Source organism: Phaethon lepturus, unplaced genomic scaffold (genome assembly GCF_000687285.1).
Source record: "Phaethon lepturus isolate BGI_N335 unplaced genomic scaffold, ASM68728v1 scaffold8796, whole genome shotgun sequence".
Lineage (NCBI taxonomy): Eukaryota > Metazoa > Chordata > Aves > Phaethontiformes > Phaethontidae > Phaethon > Phaethon lepturus.
Genome location: NW_010544038.1, coordinates 8,796 through 23,060, shown reverse-complemented (window position 1 = coordinate 23,060; position 14,265 = coordinate 8,796). Strand labels below are relative to the sequence as shown.

The 14,265-nt window shown below is 41.6% G+C and overlaps 1 protein-coding gene across 1 annotated transcript; it reads right to left on the bottom strand.

Annotated features, from left to right (window-relative positions):
• Positions 1-1,248: 1,248 nt before the first annotated feature.
• Positions 1,249-11,530, bottom strand: LANCL2 (LanC lantibiotic synthetase component C-like 2 (bacterial); the record flags this gene model as incomplete). The annotated part of the gene is made up of 5 exons (XM_010288540.1): positions 11,419-11,530; positions 7,387-7,594; positions 4,991-5,138; positions 4,217-4,363; positions 1,249-1,431 (listed from the first exon to the last, which is right to left on the bottom strand). Coding segments are annotated over exons 1-5 (747 nt in total), but the record flags the coding sequence as incomplete, so codon positions are not given.
• Positions 11,531-14,265: the final 2,735 nt, after the last annotated feature.

Here is a 14,265-nt window from a genome sequence, read left to right as displayed (position 1 = left end):
CCTGATCCCTTGGATGTCCTGCACATGCCCTAACAGAAGCAATTAACATGCAAGGTTCTTAAACGCACAAGCTTGATGCAGAAAGGCCCTCTTCTCTGAACAGGGTTTGTCAGCTACTTAGCTGTAACATTTCAAATGAAGGCCTGGCATCAGCATTTGATTTCCAGGACAAACACTGCTGTCTGTCATTGCACGTCCGTGGGCTTGGTATGAAAGCACAGCCAGCAAAACATACTCCAATTTTTCTTATCACTTCTTCAAAAAGCAGATTATAAAGACTAAAAGAAAAGCATCATGTGCCCTATCATCTGAAACATGAAAAGAGGCCAGAAAGGAGACTGCTAAACAGAACTTGCTGCTATCCCTCTTATCTCCTGCAAAACATTTTGTGCCAGGAAAGCATCGCATTGACAGAGGAGGTATGGGAGGGCAGAAAGATGTCTGCAGTGTTAAGTCAACCTCCTACCACAGTCCAAAGAAAAAGCAACTGTGACTGCTGCTACATTCAGCAATGCTGTAGGAAATTTACAGTTCACGTTTCAGGTAGCAGCACGAGTAATTATTCCATAAACCGAACCTGCTTTTCATCAGCCCACCCAGAGGCCAATCAGGGAATCTGCCAAGGAAGACTGTCAAGGGCAGGAATCAATTTGCATAAATTTAATTAAATGGCATACTTTCAAATGTCATGCAAATCAGAAGTGCACAACACAAGAGAGATAGCAAACCTAGTTAAGGATGGATAAGCGCAAACAGTAGGCTTGTGGTAGCTCAGCGGTTATATTTATGCCCTAGAAGGGGTCTGGGATCTTTGCTTTGATATTAAGTTCTCAAGAGCTATATGCTAATAATGGAGTAATTTATGGAAGACATTCTTTGGCAAGACACATAACCTACACTTTTGAAAACTAACATAATTCTTAAAACCCTTGGGATGAAGATTCAAAGAATTTAGGTCAATGTTCTCACACCCAGGACTCTGATACCAGATTGTTTAAATACATGGCCCTTTTCCAAGAAAGCCTAAAATCTAGTAACTACTATCACCCTGAGAAGCAATTTTACCCACTTATTTCCTCTTTACAAACATACCTATGTAAGTATTTTGAGATTTTTAGGTGCCTAATCTAGGGTTCCGGTTTGAAAGTCTAGATCTAGAAAGATGTAAAATGCGAGCCTTATAATCTGACGGGCCTGCATAGAGGTCTCTGCAAAAATAAAGTTCTATATAAACACAGAATGATTCACCTTGTAAGCTTGCATGAGCATGTGGATGACTCCAGGGGCACCATGGCACCAGTGAACCAGTCTGTCAGTCTCATTGCTCAGTGATGATGGGTAATTCCCAGACCTGAATTTTTTATGACGCACATAGTCAATGCTTGGCTTCACCAGCTCTGTCAGGGTCTCCTGGTCCACATTTGCAATTGGCTAAAGAAAACATTAAAAAAAAAAAAAAATCACCAGAGCCATAAACAGAAGTAGCAACAAATTGTGTATCAACACGTAAGCCTATGATCTATTTTCAAGTAGCCTACATACATGGCCTTGACCCAAATACTTTGAATCACTTCATACAGATTTCATTAATATCTGCTCACAATACCCTTGTGAAGAGCATTTTTACAGCTACTGTAAAGACAAAGAAATTGGGGCACCAAGTTCTTACCTGTCTTACTGGAGGTGACACAGAAAGACTATGGAAGAACTGAGAGCAGAATTCAGATTTCAAGACTCCCAGGCCTCTCTTTGTATCTTAAAATAGAGAGAACGCTTACAGGAAAAAGACGGTTTTATAGATTAGTTGCTCATAAAACCCATTGTGTTGTAAGTGTGTGTTGTTTTAAAAACATTTTGTTTTAAAAATAACTAATGTAAACGAACCAGTCCTATTTCCCAATAAATGAAGAAGAGTGTATGTAGTAGCATACCTGGCCTGGTTTATGAAAGTTAGTTTCCCACCATAAACAAATCTCCCTGAAGCTATGGGCTATAAATCAGCATTTCCAATTTCAGAAGCAACAGCTACTTCTCAAGGTAACTAAACATCTTTGTACTACAAACTCATCTTTAGATTGCTCTTCTGAATTTTCCTTCTCATTTCTTGTATTTAGTTTACATCCTTGCCAAAAGAAGAATATATCCATCAACCTGCACACTCCTTGTAAGTTGTTCTTAGTCGGCATTCACTCCTCTACCAGTCCATTTTACAGTATTTTCATAACAGAGTTCTCCATTTTTACACAGCCTACTGGATTTCTGGAATTCCTGCAAGCTGCAGGAACAACTCCAGAAACCGAAGCCTACAGAAGCTAATAACTGAGCTTATTTTTTAAGTAACTTGTCTCTGTTGCTGACTCAATGTCATACAACTTTACTGTTTCCCACATTTGCATTCAATGGGTTAGCACACCACCACAATTCACAGTCCTACGGTCAGATGAAGGAACACTTTAAATAGCTGTATTTTTAGTAACCCGAAATAACCAAAAGCCTCTGTTTCACCTCAGTCAGGAAATCTTTTCTGGACTTCTACCAACAGGTCAGAATTCCCCTTCTACCTCCTGGATGAATTATTTAACACTGTTGAGCTCTTATTCTTCCAATAGTCTTCTGTAAGTAAATTCAGCAATACATGTTTCATCATAAAGGTGTTGTACAGAAATCATGAAGTGACCTTCAAATCTCAGGTGCTATGTTGGATGCCCTTTTTTTGTTATCAAACAACCACTCAAACTGTCTCCTAAATTCTTTGCTGAAAATACAAAAAAAATTTCTCCTCGTTTGGTGTGGGAAGGATGGGGGAAAGGATGGACTCCAATATGCCATCTTCTTCTGCAGTGGATGACTCAATTCTGCATGACTCACAATATTTAATGTACAGTGAAAAGGCAGTAATCTAATGCTGCATAAACAATAACTCTGTGGTAATTCTTAAAAGCAGCAATTATATTTAAAGGAAAAAAAAGTTACGATTTTAACATGTAGACAGAGAAGCTGCTGCTTAAACCAAAAAGCACTGTGCAATTAGTTCCGCTATCAGCCTTGAATAGTAAATGAAGGCTGGAGCCTTTAAAGAGGCCTTTTTAAGGGACTGGATGTTTCTCAAGCCAGTGAAGGAAAAACAGAAGCAAGGAAGATGAAGTAAACGGAAGGGGTGGACCATCTTGTTGAAGAAAGCAACTTATCTTGCTTATCCTTATCTTGTTGAAGGTAAGGACACAGTAAATCAGAGCAGACTGAGGCCCCAGTGAGATGGTCGTTGCAGAAAATTGCTGCAGCGAGGTTAAGACATGCCCCCAGGTAGCAGAGCAGTAGCCAACTTCCATAGCAAAGTCAGGCACTTTAGCCTGAGCTGCTGGTGGAAGTGGTGTGAGCTAATCTGAAACAGATGGGGAGAAGTCACAGCATCTCTTGCAAATGAGGAACAGCTGAGCAGTGGCAACACCAAATACCAGCTCAGTCACTTCTGCAGTGAACATCTGTACACAGCTTTAGGCTGTGAGGAAGCACAATCCTTCTGCTTGCCTGAAGGAAAGTCATTCTGCTTGAGTTGGTAAGAAAACTAACATTTACAAAGATGTACAGACTGGCAGTACCTTTAAAAAACAGAAACAGGTCCTATACAAATTTCACAGCTCTATGGCCATCTTCTGTCATGAATCTTAAGGCTCTTTTTCCAGATTGTACAACAGAAATAAGATATACAGGTCTGTTTTGGAAAACATCATAATTCTGCCTGAGAATCTCAGGGCAGGGGGAATGGATTTAAGTGTGGGAAAGAGAAGATATACAGAAGAGAGGAATCTCACTCAGGACAACAGAAAGAGGAGAGCAGGGGTCATAAATGCACTAAGGAACACCAGATTTTTTGGGGAAGAGATAGGGGGGATAAGGAAGAGGAAGAACATCTAAAGAACAAAAGCATACTGAAGAGTAATGTGTGATTAAGGATAGCTTTCCAAAAGCTTCAAGATAGTGGGGGGAAAAAAACAAGTCACTGGAGGAGACAGGAAGGGCATGGAGAGCAGTAGGACAGAAGACACCAGCAGTGCACTCATTTAAAAATAAAGTGGAGTCTAACTCCAAGTTGTGAGACCCTGACCAAGCACACCACTGCACATGAAATGTGATGATGAAAGCTGAAGATAAGATCTTCTCATGCAAAACAAGAAATCACTGGTGTTTCACCCCAACCCACAGAAGACACTCTTACCTGCATGAGCACGTAGTAGATCCCTGCCACTCCATGGGCCGCTCCAACATATTGCTTCCTGTGCCACTGGTACAACAGAGGGCAACGGTCTGTTTTCCGCTCCTCCTTCGAAAAGTTTTTCCCCGATTCAATAATAACATCTATTACCTAAGAAAGAGAACACACACCTTCCATCTGTCTCACTTACTTTGATTCAGAGGGTTTTGCTTTGTCATGACTAAAACAACAATAAAGAATAAGCCACAATAAACAACAATAGGACAACACTATTAGATTCATTTGAACTTGACTGTTGAGGTAGAACCGGAATTTTTCCTAAATGATGGAATTGCTTCTATTTCTAAGAGTAGAAATTCAATATATACTTATTTCTAATCACTTTTTCCTCCAGCCTCCCCCTTCTCTAGTTCTGGTATCTGCAGAACAATCGTGCATCCTTCCCACTCTGAATTCTCCTTCTTTTCACTTCAACACTTCCACACTTTTTTCTTAAGGTTTTGGTAACAATTTCTCATCCTCAAATACTCCAAAACTAGTTACATATTAGATCCATTTCCATGGTCGGCCATGGACCCAACCGCACTGGCCTGTCTCAGTCCCAGCTGGGGAGCAGGGAAAGGGGGAAGAGATTGGAGGGACAGATGAGACTGAGTTCCCGATTCTAGGTTCCCCTCCTCTCCATCCTCCCTCTCTTAATCCCTTGACTTATGTGAAGGTGTGATTCCAGTTCAACCTCACTCATGCTGTGGCACCAGAGAGAGAAAAGTATGCTACCTCTTTGATAACAGACTGTGGGACAGTGTCCGGACCGATTTCAGTATTCAGGTACAGCAAGGCATATAGGTAACCTGCTCTGCCATAAAGCAGCTCATCTGGAAGTTCAGCATCTGTGCTTATGACTGTCCTTTGGAGCTGCAACAACCTGCAAGGAAGGCAGGGGGAGAGAGCATATTTTCTAGAGACCATACTGGACTATGTATTGCACAAGCCATCAATCAAACTAGAAGCAGAATGAGTGCCAAAGCCCCACAGCTTCCCTTTAGTCATCCTCAGTTCAGCTGGCTGCCAGGTTTACACAGAGGAGTTCTGCGTGCCTGCCACCCCTGACAGACAGGCAACTGGGAACCAGAGCCAGGTGAATATTAGAGCAACTACTGTGTTTTTGTGTAGACAGAAACAGATGCATGGGTGCAGAGTGAGGGTTGGATGAGGCTGGAGAGCTACTCCAACAAACAGGGAAACCTCCTGGAGCCCCTGGCAATTTTACATAAGCAAGTATCCTTAATTGTAGATATGTAAGAGAGAAAAACCAAAAACGAACAAAAAATCCCAGTACCACCATTCAGCAGTCCCCTTCCTTAGGCAACATGTTGTCTCAAATATTTAGCAGCTCAATTTTGAAAAGGGCACTGCTATTATGCACAAGTGTCTTGCTTCCCTTTAGCAATGGAAAAAAACCTCGGGCTGGCCACCTCAACTCTCATCTGCTCCAAAGAGACTCCCTGCTATTACTCTACCAGTCTGCATTAGAACTGAGGTGGAGCAGAGATCTGTTTCCCTGCCCACTCCTTTCCTATCTCTTCCTATCTTTTGTGATGAAATTGGCAATTAGATGCAACCATGGAGATGATCACATTTTAAATTGAGGGAGGGGGCAAGACAATCTGGATTAAGACCGAATTCAATTCCCAGGTCCCCCCAACCACTATTACCCAGCAAAAATGTTAGCATCAACATCATGCTGGAGCAAAAACACTGACCACAATGGCTTACTTATGCTGTCACTGCTTAATACGAGGGAAAAGCCACTCTCAAAGTGAGTTTTATATTATCATTCCTTTCTTGGAACTTAGAATTCCTTTCTAAGGACTTTCATTCCTTTCTTTAGACTTAGAATTAAATTGCTTTCTTTTAAACTGTCCACTGTTAAGTTTATTATTCAAATCATACAATTGGACAGCAGCAAGGTAAAAAGTTAAAACTGCAATCATAGATTACATTTCGACATCTATAATGTACCACTCAGCTGGTGTCATGAATATATTTGTAAACAAAAAAGGAAGAAAAGGAACAAATAATCAAAGTAACCTCCTTTTCAGTCTTCCTCCTAGAAATTACTTTCCAAGGAGAGGCTAGATGAAAAGATTTATTGCTGATCTCATTTTGCTGTACTCATGCCTTCATGCCTTACAACACCACTGCTTTCCTAGCTGCATCCAAAATTACATGCTCAAGTTTATTGCCAGTTCTAAAAGCAAAAAAACCCAAACCTACCACCCGTTTCAAAACTGAAATATTCAGTCAGGAACAGCAGCAGGATTATAGATTCGAAAGAGAACAATGATATTTCCAAATATAAACCTGAATGGAGATAAGGACACAGGGCTAGTGTACAAACTCTGGCAGCCTAAGGTATGCTGCTGGAATGCTACCAGGTGGATTGCTGGTGCCAAATGCGAAGTCCACAGGGGTGCAGTGCTTCCAGCCCGTCATGTCAGCAGTGAGCTCCATACCAGCAAAGGGACAGTCAGTTCTCCAAGGAAGCTCTACCTCTAAGTGGGATTTGTCAAGACATTTGTTACATTTAGATTACTTTGAAAAGGGGCTGGAATTTTTTCAGGCTACTCTTCTATGAAGGGTATGCTTTTACCTAATTAAAGCCCTTACCTTTGATGGTTCAGCAAAATACCTCTACTTTGTTTTATTAAATCTTTGTTACAGATCAAGCCAACGTACTATGTTTCTGTCTGGACATTTCCAGATCCCGGCAGTGTACATGCTTTGTAATGAATCTACAATTAAGATCCATGCTTTACAGGAAGCATCACATACTGCACAAACACTACATATTGCTGATGACAAGCGTGTGGCTTTTGTTAAATGTCACTTCAATGTGACAAAATCAAAATGTGCATGCACTACAGATATGGCCAGGACATCCTGTCCTTACAGCGATAAAGGACTCAAGATAACTGGCTAAATACAAATCAAGTGTAAGCCAGCTTTAATAAAGATAAAGCCTATTTTGTAATTCTTCTACTGAATATGTATCAGGGGAGAAAATGCCTCCATTTTTTAATCCTGTCCTCCAAAACTCCACTCGCTAATGTTACTGAACCAACACTCTCTACAAATGAAGGACATGGCTTTTTCCACCATCAACCACTTACCTGGCAACACATTCTTTAGATTCACTGTCATTTTTCAGCTTGTGATAAACCACTGCACCCACTGCTAGTGGCCCAGCATCACCACAGAGGAAAGTAACTCTTCTGCCATTCAGATTGCGAAGGATTCTCTTCACATAATCAAGAGATCGCTGCAAATAGCTCTGGTTTTTCGTGACACGGTACAGTTGCAGATATAAGAGGGCAATACCTGGAACAATCACATGAAAAAGAGATAGTTTCATTTACTTTTCCTTATATCATATTCCTGTCTATAGTGCCTCTGAACCAGTAACTCAAATGTGAACAGATATTTGGGCAATTAATACATGTCAGTCAAGGGTCCTAGCTTACGCAATGGAAGGCATCAGGCCATCTATTTTGATTACATTTCAGTTTGGATTGTGACAAAAATAAAAAAAATTATCAGACTGAAGCCCAATGGCAGACTCACAATTTGCAGAGAATGAAGAAAGTTCATGACATAGGCACCAACGTTTGGTGAAGAAATCACTGAAGACTCAAAAACTTGGGCTAACAAGCACGTATATGACCAAGTACACTGACTGTACAATATTCATCTATTATATGCAAGAAGTGACTTATTTTCCACTTGATTTGTAAAAGGATCTTTTGATAAGTTTTTGGATTCAACTTGCCAAGTTCTCTATAACCCTTAAATGTATTTCGCAACAAGATTATGAACTTCTCCATGTTAAGTTCGTTTGTAAAATCCAGAAAGCAAAAACTCTTCAGACAATGCCAGAAGGCAACATCAAGCTTCACTCCATGAAACTCATTACATAGTTCTCCATTAAAACAAAATAAACCTAAATCTTAAAAATTGCAACAATGTAGACTGAAGAAAGTGAAACAAATCCATCTAAGTGGATGTTCGTTGTCCGACTGCAAGCATACATGTGCAGAAGTAGAACATTTGCCTCCAGACCAGACTGTATCTCAAGCTCCTGTTTCTGAACAGGCTGAGCATTCTCCTGAGCGACAATTAAAGTGGAGAATACACGAGGCCCAGAAGAGCTGCAGATCTTGGTTAGCCCAATTCAGAGGTATGGAAACTTGTGAGCTATTGGGATTTCTGTAACCCTTTTTTATGTTGCTAAAAATGTGTAGATATCTGGGCTTGATCAAAGGATGATCAGAAAAGTAGCCACGAGGCCCAGTTCATCCAGTCCTTCCTTGTGCAACACCCCTTTAATGGCTTCCTCCAAGATGTCTAGCACATACAAAGAGTACTTGTATGAGCAAGATGGATTCTAACATGACTCCTATGATTGTTACATGCCAACAGTATGTGCTCCAAGATTTTTAAAGATGTTTCATAAAGTACAAGCCAATGCTCAGGACTGCACTGCCAGTAAGATTTGTCTGGATTTGGTACATAACAAGCATGGCAGTTGTTTTCAGCATTGCTTTTGCATTCTGACTTGCACACTAGCAAAATGCTGCAAGGAGCCAGTCTGGGGAGAAAGTATTTGCACTGAGTATTTTAAAATATTTTAAATATTTTTATTCCAAGTCCTTTCCACAGGAGCCTTGAAAGAAGTTTACAACTTGGAATAGATGTAGCTGGCAATCCTTCTACAGGATGGAAAAACCACACTCTCATTCAACTGTGTTTCTTGTTCACCTATAAGGCTATCATTAAAGGCTTTACTAAGCCCTTGACACAGTTTAACACAGCATACTCCTGGAGAAACTGGCTGCTCATGGGTTGGACAGGCATATCCTTCACTGGGTAAAAGGCTGGCTGGATGGCCGGGCCCAAAGAGTTGTGATGAATGGAGTTAAATCCAGTTGGCAGCTGGTCACAAGCGGTGTTTCCCGCTCACTATAGGGGCCAGTCTTGTTTAATATCTTTATCAATGATCTGGACAAGGGGATCGTGTGCACCCTCAGTAAGTTTGCAGACAACACCAAGCTGGGTGGGAGTGTTGATCTGCTGGAGGGTAGAAAGGTTCTGCAGAGAGATCTGGACAGACTGCATTGATGGCGCAAGGCCAACTGTATAAGGTTCAACAAAGGCAAGTGCCAGGTCCTGCACTTGGGCCACAACCACCCCATGCAATGCTACAGGCTTGGGGAGGAGTGGCTGGAGAGCTGCCCGGCAGAAAAGGACCTGGGTGGGGGTGTTGGTCGACAGCCAGTTGAATATGAGCCAGCAGTGTGCCCAGGTGACCAAGAAGGCCAACAGCATCCTGGCCTGTACCAGAAATAGTGTGGCCAGCAGGAGGAGGGAAGTGATTGTGCCCCCGTACTTGGCACTGGTGAGGCCACACCTCGAATCCTGTGTTCAGTTTGGGCCCCTCACTACAAGAAAGACATTGAGGTGCTGGAGCGTGTCCAAAGAAGGACAATGAAGCTGGTGAAGGGCCTGGAGAACAAGTCTTATAAGGAGCAGCTGAGGGAATTGGGATTGTTCAGTCTGGAGAAAAGGAGCCTGAGGGAAGACCTCATCGCTCTCTACAACTGTCTGGAAGGAGGCTGTAGCGAGATGGGTGTCGGTTTCTTCTTCCAAGTAACAAGCGATAGGATAAGAGGAAATGGGCTAAAGTTGCACCAGGAGATGTTTAGATTGGATATTAAGAAAAATTTCTTCACTGAAAGGGTTGTCAAGCATTGGAACAGGCTGCCCAGTGAAGTGGCTGAGTCATCATCCCTGGAGCTATTTAAAAAGATGTTGTAGACGCTTGGGGACATGGTTTAGTGGTGGACTTGGCAGTGCTAGGTTAATGGTTGGACTTTATGATCTTGGAGGTCTTTTCTAACCTAAATGATTCTATGATTCGATCTTCTTCAGCTAATGATGGCTGTGTCACTTTTAGCTTATGATTCATTTTCAGCATGCTCTGATTTATCGGCCGTAACTTCAGTTGTCAGTCACAGTGCCAGCACACAGCTCCCTGGGAGCTGTTTTGTTAATGTCAGCGAGAGAAAGCCTACCACTTGAGATCTTCTGCACTCACTCACCAGCCACTCACTTTCAGCCCTTGAAACACATGTACCATCTGAGTTGTCTAAAACTTCCCCACCCATCCACCCACAGCACCATCTGTACCGAAACAACAAGAAGAAAGCAAAGAAATTTTACCCTTTTGTTGCCAGAATTAAGCCTGAGCTCAGACAAAGCCTGGGGAGTTTTTCCAAGCTGCTCCCCCTCACAACACAAAGATAAAAGAATAGATCTCCTCAGGGCACATTTCAAACATGCTGTGCTAAAAGCATAAGTAAGCCTGAAGCGTGAACTAGGCAGAGCAGAAATAGAATATACCATTGTAATAGCAAAGTGGCACTTAAGAGGCCTAGATGGAAAAGCGTTTTGGCAGCTTGAAGAGCAGTGGTTGCATTAGGCTTGACAACTGCAGGCTCTGCCTAAAGGATCAGAAGGGCTCATTCAACATTTGGACAGCATCAGTGACGCAATGCTAAACGATGGTGCTGAGCAATAACCAGCGCTTGCACATGCCTGTTTATCTTCATGAACTTCACAATCTTGCAACCGCACCTCCGTACTCCCCCTCCTCACACATTCATTTTATCATTTTTGTACAGACAGAACAAGCACAGACAAACTACCAATATTCCAGGTCTTAAGGCTCCAAGCTCCTGGGCACAGAACACCTTCCCCCAGCTCCCCTCCCACAATGACTGGAAGATGTTGTTACCATTAGACAACTGCTAAGTAATGGTCAGTTCAACAGAAAAAGGTGAAAATAACTCCTTTTAAGAAAACCTTAAAGAAACAAGAGGTAAGCTGAAAGAAAGAACAGCCTTAGAAAATCCTCTCCTTCTGCAAGATAAAGATCTCCATCTACAAAAGCCAATTATCTCTCTGTAGCTTTGTCTGATGAAGTCAATGGAAGTCATTCCAGACAGTAGCGACCAAGGGTTCAGAGTTAAAAGAACAAACTCACACAAATGCCTGTATCAGAGTATTTCTGCCACTCCTGTGAGAATATCAGAACCTCCTCCAGTGAATAAACCCAATTACACCCACCCAAATTCTAGCGTTCTCACCAGTCCAGCCAGTATAAGCAGAGCAGTCATGGGGGTCTGCCGTCTTCAGCCCTTCCTCCATTTGTTGCAGAAGGTCCTTGATTTTTGCCTGGATACGTTTTGAGAACCGAGCACTAACCTGAAAACAGAAGACAGGAGAAAAGGAAAGAATCCAAGAATGCAAACTGTCTGCTCCACTTTCTTGTTTGGAGGGAAAAAACAACCAAACACCAAAACAAAACAAACAAACAAAACATAACTAGGGAATAAACACTACATACAGCAATCAGCAGTGTCAAGGTGGTTCATCTTAAGTGTGTCCCATGTAATGCATTCTGATTACATACTAGAGTAAGTTACTAGTGTCTACATTAGTCAAAAGTTATCTGGGGATGCTTTAAAGTCACATGAAGAGCAGCAATGGAGACTGTGACTGTAATTATACGCTGCCTCTTATCTCAGGCGCTTAATACAGTAAGCAATGCTTCTCTGAACTGCGTAAAAGGTGAACAGAAGACAACCATCTGCTGCCACTCCATGGGCCAATACTCCATTCAGGGTCCTTGTACCCAGACCACATTATGGATGAACACAGCACAGTGAACCTACAAGCCCCATGTTATAGGTGCTTGCTGTCATCACAAGGTCCCTGCACATCCTTTGTGGCACTATAGAGCCGCAAATAGAGAAAGGAAAATAAATGCTCGTATTTGAGACAATCAAGTCAAGGTCAAGCCATCATCTTTAATGATGCACTCAATCACATCAGTCATGATGTATTCACATTTCTTTCTTAAATCCAAGACTTTTTTTTATGTCCCAGCTTGTGATTGCCAGACAAAAGGCAAGTCATCTAAATGCCCTTCCTCCTGCTTCTTGCTCTCTCCTCACCCCACAACAATATTAGGATTGACATGCCTTATCATGAGAGGAGGTTGTTAAATGCAGTGACATATTAAAGAACTACCTGACAGAAAGAGCTAAACACAAATAGGATGACTAAAAGTAGCTCAGCAGCTTCAGTTCATGCATGAACTTGAAAAAACAAATCTTTGATTTTATACATTGCTTGCTTTTACTTTTGACCAAGAAAAGTTTACATAGATGCTATATATGAAATATAACAGAGGATACTTTGCTCTTGCCAACATTTCTCTATCATTAAGCATACTGCATGCGATGCAGTATGTACTGCATGGCATTATTGATTACTCCCTCAAGCCTATAGAACATGGAAATAATCAATTAACTAGAATTTATTGCTCTCAACTTTCATGGTAAAGAGTATTCATGAAGTCTCTTTACAGGACAATTCTACATTTGAGTGGGAGCATCAGGAGCAACAATCAAAAATGTTTAGTTTGTTGTTTGAGGTTTTTTTATTAAACAGTATCACTTATTGATCAGCTTTTCCTACTAACACATTTATTAACAACTATTTTATATATTTAAATAGAGCTTAAGGGCTAGGTTTACTTAATAGCACAATTTATCTACTACAGAACTAGAGAAGAAGAAACAAAACCACTCTTCCCTTCCCAGGCTATAGGAAAAACTTTATCATTACCAGGTAATTGCATCATTCTGACAAAATAGTGGTGTACACAAACCTTGTGACACTCAAAAATATTTCCTGGATGTGTTTTCCATCATCTACAGCAAGCCCCAGGCAAACATCACTTGCCACCCATACCTTAGTTATCCAAGCACAGCCAGAAGAGAAACTCTACAGAAACACGGAAGCCGTCAGGGCTTCCCCATCTCCCAAATCAAGAGCCACAAATGCAGTGGTCATCAGAAAAACTACATTACACAATTTGGCTACTTGCCACCTTACACCGAGAATAAGCTACTGTTTTCTGAACAGTGCTTGAATTCCTTCGACATCTTGCTTCCCCAGTCTGCTCCCAGATAGCAGCTGGAACAAATCAGATTGGTGGAGTCTTAGTTTGATGTTAAACACATCTACTTTTTTTTTTTTTTTTACTGAAGAAGGAGAAATTAGCTCATTAGTAATGTAAGTTCTTGCTTGATTACAACACATGCCAAAAGGGAAGAGTTCAGATAAATCATGGGTCCTGGATGCCACCATGCACCTGCTTAATTAAAATACATCATACTTCGCACTCCTGTTCAGAGCGGAACTTCAAATAAAAATCAGTGAATTCAAACATCAATTCAACAGATTCAGAAATCAGAAAGATAATAGGAATTACACAAGTCCTCTGACACACCAGAAGTCTCCAGGGTCAATGGTTCAAGTTCATTTTATAATGGTAGGATAGGAAGGGAGAAGGAACTTGTGCCAGTATATCTCATGTTGCACATATCGCTCTAGGAAGGGCTAGAGCCCCATTAACCTTCTCCAGTAACTCTAGAAATAGCAACCAAACACAGTAAGCAACTGATACCTACTACCCTTTGGCCATGTTAAGGCCGAAGAGTAATTAAGCACCTTTTGTTAGGAAACTACCACGTGCACACACAGCGCCGCCCCCCCCACCCCCTCCGGCCCTTTTGACTAGTGCAGTGAAGTCTCAACACAAAGAAAAACCTTTCCCAAAGGCAGGACTTCTCTCCTTCAAAAGACAGCTACGCCAATACTAAGGCATATGGTGAAACAGCGTGAGGATATCCACGCCAATGCATCCAGGCACAGCGCTCAGCTTATCTGACAAGAGTGAACTAAGGTTTCAGACTCCCTGTTTATTTACCTACTACACATCACAAGCTGGTTGGTTATCTTTTTGTTCTGACAATACACCTGCTGTTACCAAATCAGAGTACTTTTTATCAAACACCAAATCTAATTACTTAGAGGCAGGAGGGGAGTACTAGGACATCAGGACACCTGGATTCTGCTTTGAA